Source organism: Artemia sp. Qi Xiang Cuo, chromosome 19 (genome assembly GCF_049724085.1).
Source record: "Artemia sp. Qi Xiang Cuo chromosome 19, ASM4972408v1, whole genome shotgun sequence".
NCBI lineage: Eukaryota > Metazoa > Arthropoda > Branchiopoda > Anostraca > Artemiidae > Artemia > Artemia sp. Qi Xiang Cuo.
In genome coordinates, this window is record NC_142812.1 from 33,548,154 (window position 1) to 33,574,718 (window position 26,565).

A 26,565-nucleotide genomic window follows, 5' to 3' on the forward strand; every position below is an offset into this window, starting at 1 on the left:
ATATGAAATTGATATTTAATCCCTCTCGATTTCCGGGAATTTTTGCTGGTCTACACTATTATTATGAAAGTAAAGAGTAACATTTAACCCCAAACTGAGCAGAATTTATTCCGCGTAGGAGTGGGACTATCTCTTTATCATCCCTACCTTTGCCTCATGGTCGTAGAAACTTCGGAGGATGCTCATTCGATCAGAAACTGAGAGTTCTGGTCCTTTTTTATAAGTCGAAAGTCGTTGGAGACCAACCAGCCGCGGGGGAAGGGTGTTTTCTGGGGGTTGGGATATTTTCTGGGGGGCAAAGGTCTAGCTCCAATTGAAAGGTGCCTACTGCTGCATCCTTCACATTCACTATCCATCGGCATGGTTATGCCTCTATTTGGCTCTGACTAGAAAACAACGTATAGTTTTTCAACTTCTTTCTCTTATCTGTTACAAATCTTGAGACATCTTTTCAACTATGTTTGGTTCTTTTACTTTTCCTTGCTGCCTCTTTTTGTTGTCCTATCGTTCTTAAGACTTTCAGGAACTGTCTCCAACCAAATGAACAGAAGGCAAATGTTAGTTCAATCGAAGGAAACCAGAGTCGACATAATAATTCCTTTTCTCTTAAAATATGTATTTGGACTCCCTCCGTGTATAATTAAAGTTTCCGCGTCAAGGGACCAAAACTTTTCTTCCAAAGCGGATTGGCCAATCTACTCCAATAGAATAAGGGGTTCCTCCCATTTTCTAGTTAGATTCAACATTCTACTGATTTTTCTAAGGGCTTGCGCCTCTCTAAACTAGATTACTGAGGCGTTCCTAACAGAAGATACACTTATCTTTTCGATGTTTATTGAATTAAGTTTGATCACTTTTCGTTTGTTCCAGCTGAAGTCTGGACTCTAAATAATATTACTCTATAATTGTCATAATTTGATCGAGGTCTTGATTGAATTTAGTTCTTGGTTCTCAAAAAACCTAGCCAAGAGTTTTGCGACGAAGTGAAATAATCTAATTACCAAGAACTCGATTTGAGACAATCAAATTAGTGACGAGTTTAGAAGGAGTGACCTTATTCCACCTGCGTTTTTAGTTCTTGTGATTTAATTAGGGGAAGAAAAATGGATTATTCCACTTACATGGCTCATCATAGTGGTGTCTCAACTGGAGCAACGACATCATCGGCATCATTAACTACTAATGTGGCTGGATTTGAGAGTAGCTGCTCAATATCTGGGCTCGATGTGCAAATGCCATGTTCTTATACAGATTTAGCTTCATGTGGACAGGTAGGAATCGTACACGAAATGCCGTTATCTTTTAAATAGTATAAATAAGATGTTATGGCACCCAAGGGGGGGGGTCCAAGACCGCTGAGATTGGTGTTCGCACCGAATGGTTAGGATTGAGCTGTCCTACACGACATAGTATTTCTCCAATCCAAAAGTTGCTTCAGTTGTTTATTTTCTGCCTTGATATTTGACATTATAAATTTTGTTATGTTAATCTTTAAAACTTTGCCCACAAGATCCACCAAAATCTCATTCAGACCGTTGATCAGGCCCTTATTAAGCCTCAAACCTAGGGAATTCATTCCATCACAGCTAGTATCGTCAGGAATGAAGAGAGGAAATAGGGGGGGGGGTAAAATGTATCGTGTGAACTCTTCAACAAGAGGTCTGCTATTAAAGCTGAGATGAAATTATTCTTAGAAGGGGATGAGAAGTCTAATCTCACCCTATGATACTAGAAGCAAAAACAAAATATTTGTTTTACAGTTACTTATTTTTGCTAAAAATTATTGATCCCTGAACTCTATAGGCTAATGACCCATGGACTTCCCATAATAACACCTCCAAAAAAAAAATGTTTTATGCGGCAAAAAAAAATCGTATATGAATTGTATACTTTAAGCTTAATATGGACAAGCTAGGAACTTGGATAGTTTATTTTGTTTCAAATATTTTCCATTAAAGACAATGAGTTTCAAAATTATGTTTTTACCTTCATGGATAACTTTTTCAAGGAATTTTGAAGCGCCAGTCCATCAAGCGCTCAACACGCCACTAATCTCTTACCCTGTCTACTCTGAAGGTTTCATACGTCAGTTGAACCTTCGGTCTGAGGAATGAACAGATGGCTTTGGTGGGATAAGACACTCGGCCATACTGTTTGTTATACAGACTCTAAATTTAACGACTTAATTAACACCTGTGCTAAGGAATTAATCATAGTATTATTATTAACGTCGATAAAGCAGTATGAAAAACACGACTTTATTGTAAAGGGATTGTTTCCCATCTTAGATACAGGTGCTTCAAACTGGATTTTGATAAATAATTAAATTAAAAAAAACAAGCTTTTCAACTGAAAGTAAGGAGCAACATTAAAACTTAAAACGAATAGAAATTATTACGTATATAAAGGGGGTTTCCCCCTCCGAAACACCGCGCTCTTTACGCTAAGGTTTGTAGTACTTTTGAAGAAGCGTCTTATTGTTCTAATTAAACGGCCCTTGTGTTTCAGGAGTCATTATTAAAGAATTGAAACAAAATATAAACTTTAGCGTAAAGAGCGAGGTGTGGAAGAGGGGGTAACCCCCTTTATATACGCAATAATTTTTTGTTCGTTTTAAGTTTTAATGTTGCTCCTTACTTTCAGTTGAAAAAACTTGTTTTTTATTTACTTTCTGATTATTTTTCAATAAATCCCAGGAAGTTTTGCCCCTCCTCCACGGAGAAACACCTCCCCACGGAAATATCCTCTAGAAAATTCAATCCCGGTGAAAATTTACCCCGGACAATTACTCTTAAGCCCTCTGCACTTAAAATTGAGACAGAAAAGAGAAAGCAAGACACATAAAAAGAATTCTGTCCCCCTCCCACCTGAAAATTTGCCCCCTCCCACCTGAAAATGTATGCCTAAATCCCAATAACAAATACTATGGGCAAACAATGGGCAAATTTTATGGCTTATAGAACTTTCCCCTGGGGCTCTGGGGGGTTCATATTATACCCAAAGGCACAGTTATTAGGCCTTTCACCTATGACGAACAAAATGGCTATCTCAAAATTTTGATCTGACGATTTGGGGAAAAAGGGGCGGGGAAGGAGCCTAGTTGTCCTCCATTTTTTGGGTCACTTAAAAAGTGCGCTAGAACTTTAATTTTTCCGTTCGAATGAGCCCTCTCTCGATATTTTTGGACCACTGGGTCGATACGCTCACCCCTGGGAAAAAAACAATAATAAATAAATAAACACACATCCGTGATCTTTCTTCTGGCAAAAAATACAAAATTCCATATTTTTGCAGATAAAGCTTGAAACCTATGCAGTAGGATTCTCTGATACGCTGAATCTGATGGTGTGATTTTCATTGAGATCACTTGGCTTTTAGGGGCTATTTTGCCCTTTTTTTTATAAAATCTGGAACATTTTCTCAGGCTCGTAGCCTTTGATGGGTAAGACTAAACTTAATGAAATTTATATATTAGAAATCAGCATAAAAATCTGATTATTTTTATGTATCTGTTAGTATCAAAATTCTGTTTTTTAGAGTTTTGGTTACTATTGAGCCGGGTCGCTCCTTACTTACAGTTTGTTACCCCGAACTGTTTGAAATGAGTTAGATATACCTAATTTCTAACCCATTTCTGAGATTTATAACCTAACCTGTCACAATCAAACCTTGCAAAAGACTGACAAAGCTGACTGGTCAACAAAGACGTCGTCGCTTGGTGTATGTCCAAAATGATCATCAAATATCCATTTTTTGGACTTTCACTGGTGAGAATGTCGTCATTCACCAAATTTCGGTCTTTCACGGTAATATATCTATGCTCCTAAGCTATTTTTATCCAATATTTGCGAGGGTACATGAAAGTTGCACACAATACGACCAATGCAATTACTTGGCTCATTTTAGCTCAAGGTTTGGTCTAAAAATGCAAATGCATGAATCATTAAATTATCTCTAAAAGTCAGTTCAATCAATCACTGAATTGCTTTTGCGTCCAAAAAGACGAAATCAAGTCCTATAAATCCTCACTTATTTGGTCATTTACATAAATTCTATTTTTCACTGGGTAAGACAGTACAAAACAGAAGCCCAAAATTTTCACCGGGCTAATTTTTATCAATATGTTTTAGCTGGTGGACTTTTGATATGTATATTGGATTGGGCAGTAATCTGAGCCAAGTCTATTTATTGGTCGTTTTCACAGCACAAACAGCCTATTAAAGATGAAGATTCGACTTCTGTTTATTTGCATTTTCAGTGACTGCTACCGTCTAGTCGAACGGTTTTTGAATGGTTTGCCCAGGGATTATCTTTTTTGGCAAGTGAAAAAACATGCTTTCCACTGATAAACATGAAAAAACCGGAAATTCTAATTTTCTAAGTGACTTCTCACATGTCCCGCACTCCATGGAGCTAAGGCTGTACATACTTTGCAACTTTTAGTCTTATTTTTCATGAAGCCATCATGATAATATGGAAGACTTACATGGTTTTCTTTAATCAGTTGTAAACCATCTATAACCTTATTTCAGCATACTGCGGCAAGTTCTCGAAAAAGTTGTATGGTCTACCATTCCCTGTAATTTACGCATGATCCGTCGTCTTAAACCCTTTAGCCACCATATTCCCCCCTTCTTTCAACCCAAACAACCCAATTCTCTCTCCAATTTCAAATCACCGCTTACAAGCTTTTAGTAGAGTTCTTGAGAATTTTTTAAGTCCTCAGCCTTCTTTTTGAATTTCAGTCATTTCAAGTATATCTTATTGACAATCTCTAAGGCTTTGTTAAAACTTTAATTCATTGTTAGTTCAACGCAACCTAATACATTGAAAATTAGGCAAAAAAGAGCAGGACTGCCAAAAAAACAAGAAAAAAATGTAAAAAAAAACTTGGAAAGGGAGAGAAAAGCTGAGCGGAAGCGTAAACCTGCAGCAATATTGACTTGTTTGTTTTAAACGATAAAATGTCTTTTCAAATGTTCTAAAAACAGTCATTAAATAAAATACTTACAATTCAATTAAATGCAAATGCTAAAATCTAAAGCGATTTCAGTAAAACATTATATAACTTTACTATAAAGGGAGGGAGTTAAGGAGGGGGAACACTCCCCTAATTTACGTAATGATCTATGTACATTGAAATACTAATTAAAGTTTACCATAAAGATTGAAAGTTGAAGGGCACCAAACTAAATACTTGACCAATACTTTAAACCAATACTTTTCTTTTATATATTTATGTTTGGTCGAGGACGGCCCTTGGGCATAGGGTCGAAATATTCATTCAAATATAGAACTCCACTGTCTTCCACTATTACTTTGATTACTCCTGGGGAAAAAAATAAATAACTCACAAATGTGTTATCAAATTTCTTGGGGGGAAATGTAAAATTTCATGTTTTTGCCAATAGGAGCTTGAAACCTACACAGCTGGTCTTTGGACATGCTGAATATGATGCTGTAATTTTCATTAAGTTTGCACCCCTTAAAGAGGGTGTTTATCCCGTTTTCTTAAAAAACTCGAATTTTATCAATATCGTAACTTTTTATGAGGGATTTTAAAATTAATGAATTTTATATATCTGAAATCAACATTAAAAGGAGATTATTTTAATATCCTTAGTTTTCATAATAATCGTTTTTACAGTTTCAGTTGCCGTGGATACATGCTGCTTGCTCCCTACAGTTTCTTACCACGGACAGTTTGATGCACAGTTTATAGAATTAGCAGTATGATCATTCTCTATCTCTCCCATTATAAAAACCCGGACAGGGGTGCGAGTGCTCCGGAGAACGTTTTTGCAGATAGAAACATAGGCGTTATCAGATCTTTTCGCGGGTAGACAAGTCAGATTTCTCTTGGACACGAAACAAATGGAGACCCGCTATTACGAATAATGCACTTGGTAACCATTTCTCAGTGATTGACGATAACAGACTAATCCGCTAAGGCAGAAACAAGTGGGAGGAGCTTTTTGTTTGCACAGAGACCGAAGACCAGAAATTATCTGCGATAAGCTTACTGTCTATAAACTGTGGTTTGATGCGAATCAATTCTCAATAAGAGTAAGATTCTTCATCTAAACAATGAAATAAGCTAGAAAACTTGATTTAGATAACATTCCACTTTGGATTGTCATAAACTGAGCTTCCAAAACCAGAATTTCCTATTATGTTTAGCTGACCTGCGTTTTTGTTGTAATTCTAAAAAATGTCTGGGCAACGAATGGATTTTTTATTAGGGAATAAGGAGGATATGCTCTATGATTTTTATACACCTGAGAAAAAATTAGGAAAATATGAAAAATCAAGATACGTCTTTATGCAAAGTGTGGTAGTATAGGCAAATTGATTAATAGCAGTGAGGGCACTAATAATCTCTAAATAAGGTCCACTCGTGCCAATGAGCCCTAATATGATTTCACAATGGACGCCAGTCAGACTCAATAGAATATACGTTTTGATACCTTTCTAAGTAGATTTGATATTTATTATGTGTTTACAGGTTTCACAGTACCGAGGATGTTACACACCCATGCAAAGTCGGGCCTATATTGGTTCCGGTCAGTGCGGACCCTTAGGAGCCCAGAGGTCCAGTACCAATCATGGTATCCAAGTCGCAGCCGACCTAGTGGGAAGAAATGGCATATATGGAGCAAGTGCGATGCACGGTTAGTGATTTAATGTTATTATGCGTTTAACCATATATATTAGATGAATATATATTTATAAGGAATTGAGAGACTCATTTCAAAGAGCTACAGAGCATTAGTTTACGGCAAGTTTAAATCTATAGCACTCTCATTTTATAATTTTTTCCACCATCTACAGTTATAAGCACTAAAGAGTGGTACACCATCCCAAACCTTTGAAGGCATACTTGTCAGGGTTGCCAACACACCCAAAAAAACATCAACGTCCCAGCGAACAAATCACCGAAAAATCGATGGCCAATAATTATAGGCTATGCACCAATAAGACGTGTTAAGCACCTTGAGGCAAGACACTATGTTTTTCAAACCTAAGCTGAAATATAGCCAGCAGAAACAGATGTCATCATTACTTTTTTACGAATTGCAGACCTACAACTTTACTAAATGCAGGGCAGGGGTGGATCCAGAATTTTTCTTAGCGGGGGGTGCCTCATAGGCTGCTTCGATAAACTTACGAAAAAAGAAATTCAAACTATTTAAAGGAAACCTCGACAATTATGCGTCGTAGATAGGTAGTGAAAATGGTCATAAATTTAATCTGAAATCTGGTGAGGGTTAAAGTTCTAACAAATCTAATAAAACTAAAATAATGTAAAATATTGATACAAAAAATAGTAAGTTATAAAAACCACCCCGCCATAAAAGGCTGTTCCTTCATCTATAAAAAAATATGAAATTTAATATTTTCTGCATAATGTTTCGCCTTTGCACTTCCGAACACTATAGCAAGCGAGTTAAACTTTGTATGGTATTAAATAATAAAAACAAGTTTTTTTAACTGAAAGTAAGGAACGACGTTAAACCTTAAAACGAACAGAAATTGTTCCGTAAATGAAAAGGGCTGTCTCCTCCACAACGCTTCGCTCTTTAAGCGAAAGTTCTTCATTGTTTAAAAAAATAGAATAGTGAGAGATTATAACAATAGTATAAAGGCTACGCTATTGAGGAAGGCAGAACCCATTTCATATATGGAATAATTTCTGTTCGTTTTAGGTTTTAATGTTGCTCCTTACTTTCAGTTAAAAAAACTTTTTTTTTAATTTAATTTTTTAACTTTTTTGAATTAATGTAGGTTTTGATTTTGGCTCACCGTACATGAATAATTAAAACAAAATTTGCATGTTAATTTTACTTTTATTTGGTTCAATGGCTTTTTCAAAACTTGTTTAATTTTATCTACGAACGTTTTTATTAGTAATAAATATACGTAACTTACGAATTAACTTACGTAACGAACTTCTAAATTCATAGATTTTTAATAAATATATTTGGTGGTTCTTACCCTAGTCAATACCTTGCTCTTAAAGCTAAAGTTCGAATTTTGTTCCAATTCTTTAAAAATGACCCCTTAATTACAAAGGCCGTTAATTAGAATAAATAGCTCTTATGAAAGTACTAAAAAATCTTTGGCTTAAAGAGTAAGGTATTTACTAGGGGGCGAAACCAATCATATACGTAATGATTTCTTTTCGTTTTAAGTTTTTATGTTGCTCTTTACTTTCAGTTTAAAAATTTGTTTTTTTTAAGTTTAATTTCTGATCATTTTTTTTAATAATGATGGGAAATCCGGCGCCCCCTTAAGATCAACGTCCCTTCCCCCATGAAGACTTCCTTCGTGTAAAGATTCTCCCATATAACCCCCGACCCCCCCCCCACCCACCTACCAGAAAAAAAACCCTGAAAACGTCTGTATACTTCCCAATAACCAATACTATATGTTAAAATTGGCTAAAGTTCATAACTTTCAGCCCTTCCCCGGGGACTAACTCATCCTAAAAGACATAGTTGTCATTTTTTGGACCATGCTGAACAAAATGGCTATCTCACAATTTTGATCGGGTGACTTTGGGAAAAAATGAGCATGGGAGGGGGCCTAGATGCCCTACATTTTTTTGTTCACTTAAAAAGGGCACTAGAGCTTTTAATTTCCGTTCCAATGAGCCCTCCCACGATATTCTAGGACTACTGGGTCGATACGATCACCCCTGGGCAAAAATCAAACAAATAAACACGCATCCGCGATCTTTCTTCTGGCAAAAAATGCAAAATTCCACATTTTTGTAGATAGGTGTTTGAAACCTCTACAGTAGGATTCTCTGATACGCTGAATATGATGGTGTGGTTTTCATTAAGGTTCTATAACTTTTGGGAGTCTTTCCCTCTTTTTTTATAAAATCAGCTGTAACTTATAGATTTGAAATCAGCATTAAAATCTGATTCTTTTGATGTATCTATTGGTATCAAAATTCCGTTTTTTAGAGTTTCGGTTACCATCGAGCCAGGTCGCTCCTTACTTACAGTTTGTTACCACGAACAATCATAAACATGATTGGATGACATCTACCAAGATAAATATAAACATCCTGAGCGGTATATATTGCAGTTTATACAGTTTTATGGATAAATATATGCAACCCCAATACAAAAACATAACTATATTTTATGACTGGATGGTATTGAGAAGGTGAGAAATTCTGAAGTAATATTCTAGTTGCATTCCGTTTCCGTGGTTAACTCAAATGGTTGGAATTTCCTCTTATTTCAACATTTCGTTAGTAAATGTTTTAAAAAAATTGATGCTATTCTGTTGATTCAAACTGAGAATTCAGAGACCCATCTATACCGGCTAGATAAAAAAATAAACACATTATTATTTGCCTTCTTTTAAAAAAAGCTGTTTACCTTAAATGATTACTCTGACCTTTAAAGGTGAATTTTGACTCATATACAAAGTTTTAAGTGTATACTTATATGGACCTTTATTAAACTTCAGATATTTTTAAAAAGCTTGGCCTTTATTCTAATGTTTTAGGATGAACAGAGGAGGTGATATGTCATGTAACGCAGAATTTTCATTAGATGGAAATAGGCAGTAAAATGGCCACCATTTGCTCACCGAAATCCAAAACGTAAATTAATAATACCTTTGCACTTCTCATACATTTATTTTGTATTATATGAATCCCCTTGAAAACAACATTGTTCTTAAAACCACCCCGCTTCGCAAAAAAAAGCAAACCCAAATTTTATGACAGCCAAAAAAAGTAATGATATCAATTTCTTCGTTTCTGTGCCATAGAAAGACTCGAAAACAAATTTTTGACAGTAAAAAGAAGTTTAAATATTAAGTTTTTCAGTCTCATTGTGACAGCACAATCCTGAAATGTCATTTCGATAGCCTAAAGAACTTAGAATTTTAAATTTCCCCTACTTGTTATTACGAAATGAAGATTTTCGCCTCCCAGTTGGCTTTTTTTGGTAATATGAACAGAATCCCTTGATAAATCCATATTCAATTAAATACTTTTAGGCAATATGCGTCATCAGTGAAATCTAACAGAGACCACACAAAGTAAGTGAAACTTTGTTTCAAACTTGTGTGTAACAGTCTTACAAAATAAAAACTTATTAATAATTCAACTATTAAAAACCAAATACAAAAAAAATAACTTTTGTCCCAACGCCAACCAGAGCAAGCGGTCCCATCCCCGAATGTTAGGAAGGGGTGCACGCCCTCCACGCCCCCACCTGGATCTGCCACTGTAGCAGGGTTCCACCCTCTCTACTTCTTTCATCTTCACCATCTCCGTTAATTATTTGTCAGGTCGTGACCTTAGGAATGAACTCCCAAGACAAACGTTGAATCTTTCAAGAATTTTAGGTCTAATGCTACAATTTATCTTTAAGCTAGATAAGCGAAGGAGACATTAAAAAAAAAGAAAAAAAAGGAACACTGATAGTATCTAAATAGACATTTGTGGTGAAATTCTACTTTAGCTACCTTTCGCCATCTTGTAAAGGGGTTAGGTTAAGGAAATTGAACTTTCACTAATGAATCCATGGTCAAAAACACACTCTGGGAAGGTTTTACCAAGCTTCTATGTTAACCTTTTCTGATTTCTAAAGTCTTAGAAATTTGCCTACTGAACAGACAAAGGTCAGGGCCCTCTAGAAGGGGAAGTAGTGGAGGTGGGTACTTCAAAATACCTTCCTGAGACACACTTTAGTCTGTAGACCCATCCACGGAAGTTTGTTCCTAACCTAATCCCTTTCCAAGATAGCAAAAAGTAGCTAAACTCAAATTTAACCCCCATTTGGGATTCCTGTCGTCAAATTGGAAGTGAGAAGGGTGAACTGAGACTAAGACAAACTATTTGAAATAAAGAGTACCGTTTACTTAGGATAAATTGGTTTCGTAAAATGCGGAAATTAATGTTCTTTAATTAAGCATCCTTTCTACTACAATTAGTCCAAATCCTTACCTTGATCATTTACTTGTTCTAAATGACAGTGCAAATTATATATATGGAAACGTTAAAATTTTGATAAAATGCACTCTCAAAACAACTTTGACTCGGAAATATATAGGAACCCAAAGCATTCACTTATCTCAATACAAACACGTTCGAAAAGATCAGTATATCATCCTCATTTCTCCAAACCAGTCGCGTCATTTCTCCACAAAACTAAGGGGGGGTATTCAGACGATGAGATATTCAATATTCATATTTGCCTTTTAAAAACCTATTTCAGAAGTGCAAATGGCTTAAAAGCTAATGTTTTGCTGTGAAAGGTAATGATTGAACATTATTAGGAAACTTTATTTTATTTATTTGCTAAGAAACGAAGTGGTTTAATATTCTGAAACATAATTTTTTAGCGGAAAACCCTGTAAAATCTTAGAATCTACCTCTAAACCAGGCATTTGGTTCTTTATCTTCCACTTCTATTTTATGTTTACTTGGTGTTTTTCGTTGAAATTGTGCGGCTTCTATTATAACTTGGCAAATTATAAATCTGTACGCAGACAAAAGTTTAAAAACAGAATTTATATAGATGGAATATTCATTGTAAGTTAAGTAGATTAAACTAAGTTATCTTGCAATCTATTCGAATTTAATAATCAAAATAAATAAGTTTAACTGGGAGAAATGTGTAATTCAATCAAAACAAAAAAAAAGTTATTTAGAACAGATTCAGTGAATGAATCGAATAAAGAAGTACAAATTAAATTGATATAGGAGTTTGAATTAGAAATAAATCGCTTAGATTAACGAATCACGAAAAAGTTCATTATAGAGAGTCTTTAGACGTTCACTTTAGACGTTCGTTATTGAGCTTATATCTCTTGCAGCAGTAAATTTAACGTAGAAAAGTCGTCATTTACTAGCTTCTCTGTTAATTATAATAAAAGTGAAGGAGAAGTTGGAAAATACAGAAAAGAAACATAAAATGCAACCTTCTCGTCTCTATAAATTTTCATTTCCAACAACTAATAAATCCAAATGGGTGAAAAAATGCATGATTCGCAGCATCTATATATACATTAGACATAAAACAATTATATCAAACACCTTAATTATCCCTTCAGAGGCATTAAAGTTTTACATAAGAAAATTGGATACGTGCGAAAATGCCAAACGATGCAAAAAGTCTTAAAGCTCAACTGTTTTTAGTTAAAAGGTTAAGTTTGTAACAAAATGAGAAATCATAGTAAGTCCCTTTTTTCTTGCATTATGTAAATTATAACTGCAGAATATTAAGTTGGTACAGTCAGAGTTTACGCATTAGTGTTGCCTTGGAATGAAGAAAGTGTCCTTTCTACCCCCAGCCACCCCCAAAACTGTCCATGCCATCGAAGGAAATTTTAGAAAGCTTTTTTTCCCTCGAAATAGTCAGTAAGTCCAATAAGTATGCCTCTGGGTATAACATAACCTACATAGACCTAGGAAAAGAATTTTAAGCTATTCCAATTGCACACTGTTTACAGATTGCTTGCCTGATCTTGGCTATCGGGTTGGCTTGAAACTTTCAGGAATCATTCCTTTGGCTAAGGACATCACACACTTTATGGGGAGCGAGAAGCTGTTAAGGGGCCCGAAAAAGACCAAAAATGCCCGGTCTCGGATTATATTGATACTTATAGCTTTAATTCCCCAGACAGGGGGGGGGGGTATAATGTATAGACAATAAATTCACTTTTCGGATATGTGCCCCCCTCCGAAGAGATGGGGCCCAAAAGGGTTCAAAAAGTTTTTTCTAATCAACATGAAACTTATGTCCTTAGTTCTTTCAGCCAAGGATCCACTATACATAAGAAAAAGTAAAAAAAAAATTTATTATTCTCTTAAAAGTAGAGTTAAACCAGCTTAAAATCTAAGTTGTTTTTTATAAATAGCTAAAAACCTACAACCGTATGCATTTGGGTCAAAGGAGCCCTAATGTACAACAAAATATGGATTGGAGGCACGGGGCCTCCAAAATGGATCCCGAAGAAGGGCCAAATAAAAATTTGTTTCCGGGTCAGCTTGAAACTCATATTCTTAGGTCCATGAGACAAGGGAACCGTAGTGCACAAGAAAAAATTTTGGTTTGGGGCACTGGCCCCCGAAAACGGAATCGGAAAAAAGGATCGGAAAGGCTTTCTTCCAGCGACTTGAAAGTTACATCCGTAAGCTCCTGGGCTAAGGTACTCTTTATTGAAAAATAAATGTTGGGGGGACGGGGTCCCCAAGGGAATCACACAGAAAAATAAATGGATTTCTCGGAAAACAGGGTCTGAAAACTCTGCTGTTTGGACGGCTTGAAATTTTTAATCGTAAGTCGCTAGGCAAAGGAGACCCTAATGAGCAGTAAAAATGGATTTTGTCAAAGTCCCCTGAAATGGGTCCTATAACTGGAGTTTTTTTTCAATTAACTTGTAACTTATGGCCGTAATACACTGGGCCACAGAAAACCTTATACAAAACAAACCTAAGAAATTATGGTTTGCTCGAAAGCAGGGGCTCACAACAAATTTTCTCAATTTGATTGAAACCTAAGTGGGTTATTATTTATATCGGGAAGGAATTTATATTTTTAAATGAAAGTTAATTGTAAGAAATGTTTTGAAAAATTTCATGTTGCCTGAAAATTAGACCCGAAAAGGAGCCACAATTCTTTTTTTTTTTATCCGAATGGCATAAAATTTGTAAACCTATGTCTTTGGGCGAAAAGAAACTAATGAACGCAACAAATTTTAATTTGTGGTATGGGCTTGCCAAAAAAAGGGCATAGAATTTTTTTCCGTCCTGCTTAAAATTTATACCCTTAAGACTTTGGATCAAGGGACCAAATTGTTCAAGAAAAAAAGTAAAAACTGCGCAAGGGATTTGCTTTCGTCTTGAAATTGGTCCCGAAAAAGGTCTAACCACTATTTTTCCAAACGGTTAGTCCCTGGGACAAGAGGTTCCCAAATTAAATTATTATTAAGGATGGGCGTAAGGACCACCGAAAACAGGGATGAAAAATAGATTAGAAAAAAATTCCAATCAGCTTATAGCTTTAAGTGATCGTTTCTACATTTTTGGGCAAAGGAAAGGATTCTGGCTTTGATCAGTTTAAACTCACATCCGCAATTCTTAGGGCTAAAGGGACTGGAGTTGGCAAAGATATCAAAAGACATGCTGGTCTGGGGTCTGGAAGACGGGCCAAAAACTTTTTTCATAATTGACCTGAAATATACGAGCATAATTGCCAGAACCAAAGGAACGCTAGTGCAACCACATTTTTTTTTTTTTTGGTTTTAGGCACAAAACTCCCCCCACATAACAGATTTTCCAAATAGGGTGAAACAATTGTTCTTCAATCAGCTTAAAAAGAAATCGAGTTAAAGTTTTATTTTTATCACCGAGAAATCTAAAACAACAACTTATTTTTCTTTCGCAATTAGATATCAGTGGGAGAACTGTTTTTTAGTACGAACTTTGTTAGAGCAGACTCCATTCCATATGTCATTCACAAAGCAATTCGTGCCAAGTTTACAGAGTTGCTTCGTTAAGCTTAAAACTTCCTTAATTCGATTTAGTTCCATGCCCCATAGCATTTAGGGATTTAAAAAAGGGAATGGAGACAAGGGAGGATTTTTGTTTGGTAAATTTGGACAAGGATTTAAAGTCATGATGTTCATGAATTAGTTTGCATTTTCAGATGCATATATAAGTCTTCAGACTTCGCCCTTTAGCTAATATTTATTTAAGGTGACAAAATAAAGAAAGAACTACAAAGCAAAATATCAATAAAATAAAGTAAACAGAAGAGACAACCTTTTCTTGCCTCAGTGATTAGTGAAATTGAGACTTTTAAGTGATCACTGCTCAGACATTTGCCCGGGGGTCTTAAAGTTTGAACCCAAGTTCTCCCTGAACGCTCTCGATTTCTTCCATGGTCTCATGGTTTCTTGTGGTTAGCGCTCCGGACTTGAAATCCTGAGGTCAGGGGTTCGAGTCCTGATGTTGCTGGTTATTTGGTTTGGAACGGGAGTCAATGGTGTGACCCAGTAAGCTCAGCCCGAGTCGACCCAGCTCTAAATGGGTACCTGGAGAAATCTGGGGAAAAAACACTGTATTATGTATCAGATACACCCTTTATTTATGATTTTGACGACTTTGACCCTCTCCTCTCCAATCTTTTTTAAGTCCATGAGCTGCAGAGTAATATTCAATATCACTGGCAATCAATATCAATATCCTAATATATTTTCTTAATTTTAGTTGTCATTATTTGGGTATTCTTTGCCACCTGTGATAAAGATGTTGCAGGAAAGTGCCTAGAACGAGCCACTTTCTCTCAGTTGTCACGATATTTAGGATCTGTTCCATGTTTTCAAAGAAAATGTTTCTGTTGTATTTTGATGAATTTGTCCCTCATCCCTAAAGTAAATGTCTGCGTATCTGCTGGACGTGGAAGCGGCTCAGTGAAAATAAATTTATTTTGAGGGTCCTAAATTTCTAAGACATTTCTATAAAACTTCTAACCTCAACCTTGGTAATTTATCCACCTTGCACTGGTGCTTAAAAAGAGGCGTTAGTAAAAAGTCTTTTTGCCAATATTGTTTTCTTTTCTGTAACTCAAGAAGACTTGAACTCTAGTAATTCCTTTTGTATGCTAATAACCTATTGATTTGAAAATCTTTATTTTAAGGTGGTATATCATATCACAAGATGTTCCAAGCCACAACTGATATGGCGGCTATGCACAGCATGAGCAGCCTTAGCTCTGCAGTAATGCATGGACATTCCCCTTTAAGTCTGGGTACAATGGGAGAAAAACGAAAGCAGAGAAGAATACGAACAACCTTCACATCAGCCCAGCTCAAGGTAAGTTGAACGTTGTAAAAATGATTCAGATAGTTCTTCTATTATTTAAAAATCTAGGACTTTATAAATGACACGTTGGAACCATAATTTACAACGAAAAAATTTAAGAACTTATAAAATGAACAATAGAATATACTTTACTAATGCAATAAAAATTACATCCATATTCCAATGGATGTTTACTCTGTTTCTGGTTCTCACTTAAGTCGTGTCTTCGGTACCCCGACTGGTGCCCCCTGTGATCTAAAATTAGAGTAACAGTTTGCTAATTTTCGATCCAAAAGGTATCTAAAGTCGGGTTAACATCTTGGTGATTCCAGTGCCCTAGAAAATTCAGTAAATAAAAAAGATGACATGATAACATTTTTATTCATATAAGGAGCCCTGTGTTACTTGTGAACTGTGACAGTAAAATAGTTTTTCAGTTCTGGCGGGTTTCCAATGGTGCACTGGGGATGTTACTCTGAGAAGTATTTAACCGGTCTAATGGTCTTTCTCCATGGCTAGAGCAACCAGGGATACTTTATATTTTATGGTCGTAAAACTATACAGTTTTAGTTTAGAGGGGTGAGGGAGCGGCTGTGCACTCAGTGGCATTGTTGACTTATGTTTTACTATCACAGTCTAACGGTTTAAGCAGGTACGGATCCGATTAGTATATGCATGGAGGTGCTATCATATCATCTACATCAATTTATTAATTTTCCTGAGCACCGAAATTAGCTATGAGCAGCCCGACTTTTTATACTTTTTAATTTCTTGGGCACCGAGATGAACAAGCTGAAGCACTGAATTTAGATCCTGAGTGTTCTGATGAATTGCAAAGAATCGACTTTAGTTTCAACGTTTATTACTGATCTTTAAGGGGTGTAAACTGGGTACTATTCCGGAGTAATTCTCTATTCATATGAAGAGGGCTGGAAAATTTATAAAACTAATAGAAATAAGATCATTTTCGAAGGCTATGGAAAAACTAATGGGGAAGGGCAGCCTGAAGACATTCCTTGGTGCGTCCCTGGGGGGGGGGGGGTCATTTAGGGTTAAGTGGTACTTGCTTGTTTTGGGTTATGTTGTAGATGGGGGTTTCTCTAAATGGGATTGAGTTTCTTGGGGTCGAGCCGTGCGTGTGTCGAGCTTAATTGGAATTGTTCTTGGAATTGTTGTCGTTAAAGTTGTTTACAGGCATATTATGATGTTAAATAATTTCTGAGACCACATGGCTAATCATGACGCATAAAATCACGAAGAAGAGAGAAAACGAGGACAATAAGCAATTAGCTTTTAAGGGTGCTTAACGTAAGATGAAATTGTGAAATGCCATTTAGCCTTATATTTTTATCCAGTTACTTTTTCACCGTTACTCTGAAAGGGTCGTCTTATTTTAGTTATGTGTTTTGTTTTAAGTTTTTTTTTTATTTTATACAGTTTTATTCTGCACTGAGGATGGTCAAGCGGAGGTCTTGAGCGAAATATTTGCATGTTTTTTAATTTTTTCACTGGCTGTTATTGTTCTCGTTTACTCTCTTCTTCGCGATTTTATGTTTTTATTATGATGTTATTATATTTTAGGAATTGGAAAGAGCCTTTCAAGAAACTCACTATCCGGACATATACACAAGGGAAGAAATCGCTATGAAAATCGACCTCACAGAAGCCAGAGTTCAGGTACGAATTTGCATTTCAATAGACTAAACAAAGTATTTACACTACATTGATAGCTGGATAACCCGAATCTTTATAGTTCAAGTCTTAAAGTACCAAGGACATCAAAATGAAAATATGTATTGCCCTCCGTCTTAGGTCTATGCCTGAAAACCAGGATTGTCTACGATTTTTCAGTACTTTGGCACTATATGGGCCTTTACAAGGAAACCAGTCATGAAAAACCCGTTTTTGACGGGTTAATTCAAGAGACCGCTATAGAGTAATGCAATGCATAGCTTGGTTTTCAATGCGTTTACGATATGTAAATTGTTGTTTTTTGGGGGTTAGGGGGAGAAAAATGTATCTAGGTTAGGTTAGGTTACGTATCTAATATATGCTACGCTTTACCCCCACCCCTCCACCCCCAAATGTGCAAATATATATCCCAAATTTGTTTATAAACTATTATATATTCATCCTATTTTTTTTTTTTCATTAGCATTAACCAAACTTAACTTTTTAGAAAGGCCCATTTAATGCTCAAGTACCGATTTTTTTTTTTTTTTTTTTTTTTTGGTTGAGAAATCAGAAACAAGCGGAAACTTTTCTTATTTAAAATCAGGCCCAACTAGATGGGCTTAATACCCAATTATCAGCATCTAATTGTCGAGCAATACAACGATCATTAGGTTGGTACACAGTTTATAGACAGTAAGCTTATCGCAGATAATTTCTGGTCTTCGGTCTCGGTGCGAACAAAAAGCTCCTCCCACTTGTTTCTGCCTTAGCGGATTAGTCTGTTATCGTCAATCACTGAGAAATTGTTACCAAGTGCATTATTCGTAATTGCGAAAGCAGAAAAAAACTTGGTGAGCCAGCCAAGTGGTTTGCAAACGTCCCATCTCACAGGTATGAATTAATTTATATTCAAATTATGACTTAATCTATTATTTACGTGGACTCAACTGATCGGCCTATGTAGGATTTTATAAAAAAGGGGCGGGGGGGGGGGGGTTGATGAAATGGGTGAAAATAAGGAATTTTTTCTTCTTCTAATAACTGGTGGGGTAGGTGTGATGGTTTCAGGGGCGGATCCAGGATTTTTTAGGGGGGGGTGCAAAATAGGTTGATCCGACAAACGTACGTTAGGAGCAAGTTTAATTAATGCAAACTTGCGTTAATTAGGTAAATTACACTACTTTAGACTACTTTACGGGGGTAACCCTCGCCCCCCCTCTGGATAGTTTATAATTTTTTTTTCACGTCGTGATATTTATTTTCTCAGATTGTAGTTCCTATGATATTTGAAAAAATCTAGTTACCTGTTTTGGCGGAGAGCCTAGATAAAACTAGTTTTGTTTTCAATCAATGTTTTCATATGAAATGGGCAGACCTTTCCTTAACTTTAAAAAATAAACACCTCTGTTTGAAAATCTTTGCACTTTGTGAATTTAGATAGCGATAAGGGTTCCTGATTGAGAACAATTTTAGGACTTGAGTTCTAATTATTGGTTGTTGTGGTAAAAGTTGCCACAATAGCCCTATCCAAGAAAATACCAAACGTCTGTTAAGAATTGTTTTTCGTAAAATTCTATATATATACATATATATATATATATATATATATATATATATATATATATATATATATATATATATATATATATATATATATATATATATATGATATATATATATATATATATATATATATATATATATATATATATATATATATATATATATATATATATATATATATATATATATATATATATATATATATATATATATATATATATATATATATATATATATATATATATATATATATATATATATATATATATATATATATATATATATATATATATATATATATATATATATATATATATATATATATATTTATATTTATATCGGCGCGTACAAACAACTCCTCTCATTTGATCTGCCATTAGCGGTCCAATTACCCTGGAACACGTATTTTGGCAGAAACTTTCTCAAAATGCCTTTGAAACCAACTTGAGACTTCGAAACCTATTTTTAATTCCTAAAAACATCTAATAATAACATTACACTACTAACTACCGATTTTCATGTATGTATTGGAATAAATTAATTTAAAATTAGTTTCTTCAAAATTAGTGTTCCAACGTTGAAGCCAAGTTTCGCGTCCAAGAGAAATCTGACTTGTCTACCCACGAAAAGATCTGATAACGCCTATGTTTCTATCTGCAATTAAATAAAAAAAAAACAAGTTTTTTAAACTGAAAGTAAGGAGCGACACTAAAACTTAAAACGAACACAAATTATTCCGTATATGAAAGGGGCTGTCCCCTCCTCAACGCCTCGCTCTTTACGCTAAAGTTTTTTATTGTTTTAAAAAATAGAGTTGTGAGAAAGAGTCAAACTTTAGCGTAAAGAGCGAAACGTTGAGGAGGGGACAGCCCCTTTCATATACGGAATAATTTCTGTTCGTTATAAGTTTTAATGTCACTCCTTACTTTCAGTTTAAAAAACTGGTTTTTTTTTATTTAATTTCTGATCGTTTTTTAGTTAATGCAGCTTTTATTTGCATAAAAATTTTACTTTTCTTTTGCTAAATGGATGTCTTTACAAATTAACTTACGTAACTAACTTCTATATTCGTATATTTTTCTTATTGCAAAAAATACAAAGTTGCAGATTTTTGCAGATATGAGCTTGAAACCTATGTAATATGGTTTTCTGATACGCTGAATCTGACGGTGTGATTTTCACTAAAATTCTTTCACTTGTAGGGGATGTTTCCCCCCTCTTTAAAAAATCAAGTAAATTTTCTCAGGCTCTTAGCCTTTGATGAGTAATACTAATCTTAATAAAATTTATACATGTACAATCAGCATTATAAACACATTCTATCTATACATTTATTGACATCAAAATTCCGTTTTTAAAAGTTCCGATTACTATTGAGCCGTATCGCTTTTTTTATTGTTTTTTTTATTACGTATATGTTATTACGTATACGAGGGGGTTCTCCCCTTAGTCAATACCACGCTCTTTACGTTAAAAGTTAAAAAAAAAATTTGATTCACAAACCCCTCAATCACAAAGGCCGTTTAATTAGAATAGATGCTCTTTTGAAAGCACTAAAAAAAACTGTAGCGTAAAGAGCGAGGTATTGACTTGGGGGAGAACCCCCTCACATACGTTATAATTTCTGTTCGTTTTAAGTTCTAATATTCCTTCTTACATTTCAGTTGAAAAAACTTGTTTTTTTTTATTTAATTTATGATCGTTTTTTAAATTATGCTTGGAAATCTGGCGCCCCCTTCATAGAAATGTCCCTTAACCCAAAGAAACATCCTCCACGGAAATATTCTCCAGAGTAACCCCCTCCTCTAGCCCCCCCCTCCAGAAAAAATCCTTCCTGAAAATGGTTGTATACTTCCCAATAACCAATAAATAATGCTGGCAAGTCCGGTGCCCCCTTCATGGCAATTTCCCTTCCCCCATGAAAACTTCCTTCATGAACAGATCCTCCAACATAACCACCGACCCACCCTTCCCTCCCACTACGAGAAAAAAAACCTCCTGAAAACTTCTGTATACTTCCCAATAACCAATACTATATGTTAACATTGGGTAAAGTTCATAACTTTTAGCCCTCCCTCTGGGAACTTCGGGGATTAAGTCATCCTAAAAGACATATTTATCTTATTTTCGACCATGTTGAACAAAATGGCTATCTCAAAATTTTGATCGGGTGACTTTTGGAAAAAAATGAGCGTGGGAGGGGGCCTAGTTGCCCTCCATTTTTTTGGTCACTTAAAAAGGGAACTAGAACTTTTAATTTCAGTTCCAATGAGCCCTCCAACTATTTTCTAGGACCGCTGGGTCGATACGATTACCCCTGGGAAAAAAAAACAAAAAAAACAAACAAATAAACACGCATCCGCGATCTTTCTTCTGGCAAAAAATGGAAAATTCCACATTTTTGTAGATAGGAGCTTGAAACCTCTTTAATAGGGTTCTTTGATGTGCTGAATGTGATTGTGTGATTTTCATTAGGGTTCTGTATTTTTTCGAGGGTCTTGCCCCCTTTTTCTGAAAATCAGCGAAACTTTCTAAGGCATTTAATTTTTGATGCGTAGCACTAAACCCAATGAAACTTATATATTTGAAATCAGCATTGAAATTTGATTCTTTTGATATATCTATTGGTATCAAAAACCCGTTTTCTAGAGTTTCGGTTACCATTGAGCCGGGTCGCTCCTTACTTACAGTTCGTTACCACGAACTGTTTGAAAACGTTCTCCGGAGCACTCGCACCCCTGTCCGGGTTTTTATAATGGGAGAGATAGAGAATGATCATACTGCTAATTATATAAACTGTGGGTTGGTACAACCGTTATCTTCAAGAGGGCTATTGAACAAATATTGGCTATTTGGAGTATGTTAAAATTAAGTAATAATAGTCGTTATTTTAGAATCAGAAGAAAATATGGACTCTGTTGATCCGTCAATAGTCAACTAAAGGGGTAAATATATTATAATAGTATAGCCTAATTGGTCTTTCCAAAAAGATGCGGTTGTACGTATGTCAATTAACTAATAATGTGAAGTGTCAGTTCTTGAATAATTTCAATATTGTCCATATTAATGCATAGCCTTGACTGATGGCAGAGTTTATATTTCGCTATAGCAATCACAAAAGTTACAGTTTCTAGAGCTCCATGACGATATATTTCATGATATATTTTCGTTCATTTTCTGCTTATTTTTCACACAAATACCTTGTTTTCAAACTTGGTGCCTGTTAAACATAAAACTACGTAACTATTGATGTCTTTTTCATTAAAAATTGAATTCCCGGGTTTTTTTCTATTTTTTTAAGACGTAGATAGTTGTGTAAATTTCTACTTTATCAATTTCAATAATTAGATTTTATTTTTAGTGTCCTTGGTACTTTACCGACTTGATTCTCTGAAACCCTTTTAATAATTAAACTCTGAGAATTGAAAATCAAAATAATGAATTATGCGGTAAATCGAACACTTTTCCAGTCCCATTAAGATTTAGAGTTTTTAAGGTTCGACTAGGGAAAAGTTTGCACCCTCCACCCCTCCAAAAAAAAAAGAAAAAAAAAAAAAAAAAACACAAAAGCCGATGGAGCCCCCAACATTGAATTCGATTGACGAATGTTTTGCTATCTACGGAATTTAACTTAAACCCGAGGGGCTAATAACTGACCGTCGCAGGTGTCCCTTCCTTCGTGCCTCCGGCTAAGCCTCCGTGCCTCCGGCACACCTGAAACAGCGTGTGCCTGGAAGCGAAGGAACACAGTTTTACCTTTGGCTTATGGAAAGCGTACGGCGTGTTTTTTACGACGGCAAACTTTCTCCTCTTGAGAGGTTATCTTTACTTGGTCGTGTTGTTTACTGCGTTCGACATTGGAGATCCTGGGTCCTAAAAAGTGGACATTATGCTTTGAACGAGAATTTTATTACCACAAACCTTCACCATTGCCTAGAGAAAAATATGCATTCCCTAGTGCTTCTAATTCGTCGATTCAAACGGCTTAGGCTCGAACGTCTTTTCAAACTCTCAGACATGAAAAGCCAACCGTTTCAAGATTTTTTTAGGAAGATACGGTCTCAAACCAGCACTTACAGTACTGTAATAAACTTTTCGTTCCTCCAACTTCTACATCGAATTCGTCGATATGAAAGTATAACGGATTTTGAAGCTCAATATTCTAATGAACAGTTGTCCTTGCCCAAGGCCAAGCGAGTTAGATCCATTGGTGTTGTGTCTGTCAGTCCCGTTTTTATTTTGCCCGGGGACGATGAAATCAAGCTCGAGCTACGGCGAGCTCGTATTGAAAGCCAGCGAATAATGAAAGCCTTGATACCTGACGACGTACTTTCTGCTTTCGGTCACCAAGTACCGAATGTTCGTCTTTCTGTACTTCACGACAGTGACTCAGACGATGACTCAGAGGAAAAATACTCTGTCCGATGAGCAGGAAAAGGCTTCCACGACTGACACTGAATCGGGTTCGGAAAGTGACGGCATCTTTGAAGATTTGCCAGTGATTGCTCACTGGGTGAAACACCAAGTTGAGAAAAATTGGGTTAGTGAGCCTGTGACGAACATGAAGAATTCTAGGTTTTGTCTTGTCAAGACTTCTGACGGCTCCATAACACCAATAAAAAAAGCCACGCTGTTGTGGCTTCTGAGGAAAGCTCTGAGAAGCTGAGTAGTGACCGATTAAAACTAGTGATGGTCCAGGGCCGACGAGTAGGGCTACGTGAGTCGCCACAAACCAATGCAGAGGTCGGTGTGAAATCGGAATTGCGTATCGGTGAATGGTGCGTTTACAGACCGGTTGGCAGGGGAGAGTATTAGTTGGGCGGGTCATACAGTTTGGCTACTTGTCTGGGCTAAGATGCCACTCTGTTGACACGCAGAATATGGCAATGCCGTTCCCTGACGACATAGGAATTCTGTGCCAGTGGTCCCGGCTGAATGCTGATCTCACATTAACTGCCATTGGTAGACCAGGGTTACTGTGACTCCAGCCTGTATATCATGCATTCAGCAGAACCCGTTTCTATGGAAATTGGCACCAACATTGTCTATGTCTTTGACTCAGACGTCTTCACAAAGCTGAATTCATTTATCCAGAAGAAAGGGTTCCACTTTTTTTAATGTCTCGTTAGTGTCGCACTCATCATGTTAGAAATGGCACCTAAACCCAAAACTGACCTCAAGACCATAACCACCACCATTACCATGTTCAGTGTGTCAACAGAAGGAGTTTTGTTTAACATTTTTCAGAGGTAGTTGTTATTTTTTTTTCCTTCCTCCTCCTCTCCACTCGGTGATATTTTAATACAAAAACATATAAATCTTACAACTTTATACATTATCATATCACCTAAACTTCAAAAAAAAATAAAAAATTATTATATACCAGTCAATGTATTAGTGGACATGAAGGCATACTACCCTTTAACTTTTTCTTGCCAAATATTTATCGCTCCCCCCGTTCCAGGGTGTCCTTCCCTCTCTAGGAGACGCTTTTCCGGTGGCATTTTTACTTCAATTTCTTAAAATTCATATCCTTCAATTTTCACTATACGAATTCGAATTTTAGAGGTGGTCTTCCAAAAGGCTTACTCTTACAACTTGAAAATTTTTTCACACAAAAAAAAACTATTTGCTTTCCCGTAGACTGGGCGTCCTCCGTCCACAAGAAACCCATTCTTGCTGTGGCACTTTTTTCCTTCTTTTTTTTTTCTTTTTTTCAGCCCTTTTTACGAACAACCTTAATCAACAAAAAAAAACAAAATACAACCAACCCATCAACAAAAAACCAAAAATAACCTTAATACCTTGAACCGTGTCTCCTACGAACGAGGAGACCACCTACGGCGGGGCTGGTCCTTCCAGCTCAACTCCGTGTGCCCCTCGTCCCCCATTCGCTTGAGTTCTTGATATAATTTTATGAGTCTCGAATATATTCCGAGATATAGGGCAGCGGAAGAGATGAATACCATCGGAAAACTTGTTCTGCTCAGTAGAAGACTTGGTAGTAGACGACTTAGTGTTTATACTTGCGCTAACCGAGCTTAGTTTGATTTACTGAAGCTCATTTGTCCAGTTCCTTAGGTTTGTCATTTGAGCTGTGATTATCGAGATGAATCCTGAAACGTACCAATAAATATCTGAGAAACTAGTTATTTTTTTAGTTGGTTGCTTTACTTAGCGCTTTTTACTAATAACTCGGTAGTAACAGTTTTTCTGACTGTTGCTTTACAGTTTTCTCTTCAAATACCTAAAGGCCTGGGTTTAATACCAAGAAAGTTGGATACTTAGTACATTCGGGAAAAAAGGATCTGTGTTTCTTCCAGAATCTTTCGTGTCAAAGCCGCAGATTCCTTTTTTTAGTACAATAAAGAATCCGAGATCCAACGGTGCGTCTTGGCACAGCCACTAAACAGAAAAGCAGGTATGATAAAAGGGAAAGGGACATGTGAAGACGTGATAAAAGGCAACTTTTACCGCTGGCCAAGCCATATTGAATAGGGATGAGAAGCGTGACGTCAATTCTTGGGCGGGAAATTCAAATAACGATGAAACGTGGATGTGTAGACACGTTTTTTTCGGAACTCAGGCAAATTATTTTGGCCTAAAATATTGGTCGTAGATCCTACTAGTCCACCAGAACGTTTTCACGTCAAAATAATCCTAGGAATATTGACAATCAGTTGTTAGTTACAACTAGAAACTACTTTTCACGGTAGTTTGAATTTCGCACCTTGCTTTTTACGTCATCCCCGTGCAGCCCTATGTTGTATAACTTAAAAACCGTGTTCTGGGATTTTTTTTTGAAATTTCGGGATTTTTTTTTGAAGAAAAATCGGAATTTTATTTTTGAGCTGGTGGCAACGCTGCATGTGTAATAGGAAAAAGTGACACCATCAGTGCCATCGTAGGGTTACCTAGTTTTTGCATGGATATCAACAACTTGCAGTCCTCCGTTCTTCTTCTTTGGGTACATATCAGTTGTTTTCAGTCTTGGGGGCTCTTTTCCTTGCCAAATAAACCCGTGAATGATTTTTTCCAAGTTTGAAAAAATCGCTTTTGAAGGTGCTGAAATATTCGACATATACTGAATAAGAGGCAAGCTGTATATATTTACATGTTGCGCCCTTTGGAATATGCCTCCGGCGTGCCTCCGGAGGCATGCCTCCGGCATGCCTCATGCCTCCAGGTGTCCCTCAAAATGCCCAGTTGTTACCCCTCGCTTAAACCTAATCCACAACTTGAATTCTATTTTTTCGCGATTATAAGCATCTTTTTTTATAAATATGTATCAAATAGAGACTAGATTACGAAACAGGAGCCTTTACTCGAGATTGCTTAAAATAAAGCTTTAAGTCGTGTTTACAAAGACCAATACCAACAGGTGTCGGTTTTCCAGTCATTACCATAAACTGTTTTATTGAATATATGCTAGCTTTTCTGTTATGATTAGCATTGTATAGTTGCGCACTAGCTACTAGAAGAGGGAATCA

At 36.1% G+C, this 26,565-nt stretch overlaps 1 protein-coding gene across 1 annotated transcript in view; it reads left to right on the forward strand.

The window, feature by feature from the left end:
- Window positions 1–883: 883 nt before the first annotated feature.
- Window positions 884–26,565, forward strand: part of LOC148940760 (uncharacterized) — an 82,501-nt gene continuing 56,819 nt past the window's right edge. The window contains exons 1-4 of the mRNA XM_089104983.1: window positions 884–1,271; window positions 6,506–6,671; window positions 15,675–15,850; window positions 17,420–17,515. Coding sequence (XP_088961109.1) covers window positions 1,104–1,271; window positions 6,506–6,671; window positions 15,675–15,850; window positions 17,420–17,515 — 606 coding nt within the window. The 5' untranslated portion in view covers window positions 884–1,103. The remainder of the gene's footprint in view (window positions 1,272–6,505; window positions 6,672–15,674; window positions 15,851–17,419; window positions 17,516–26,565) is intronic.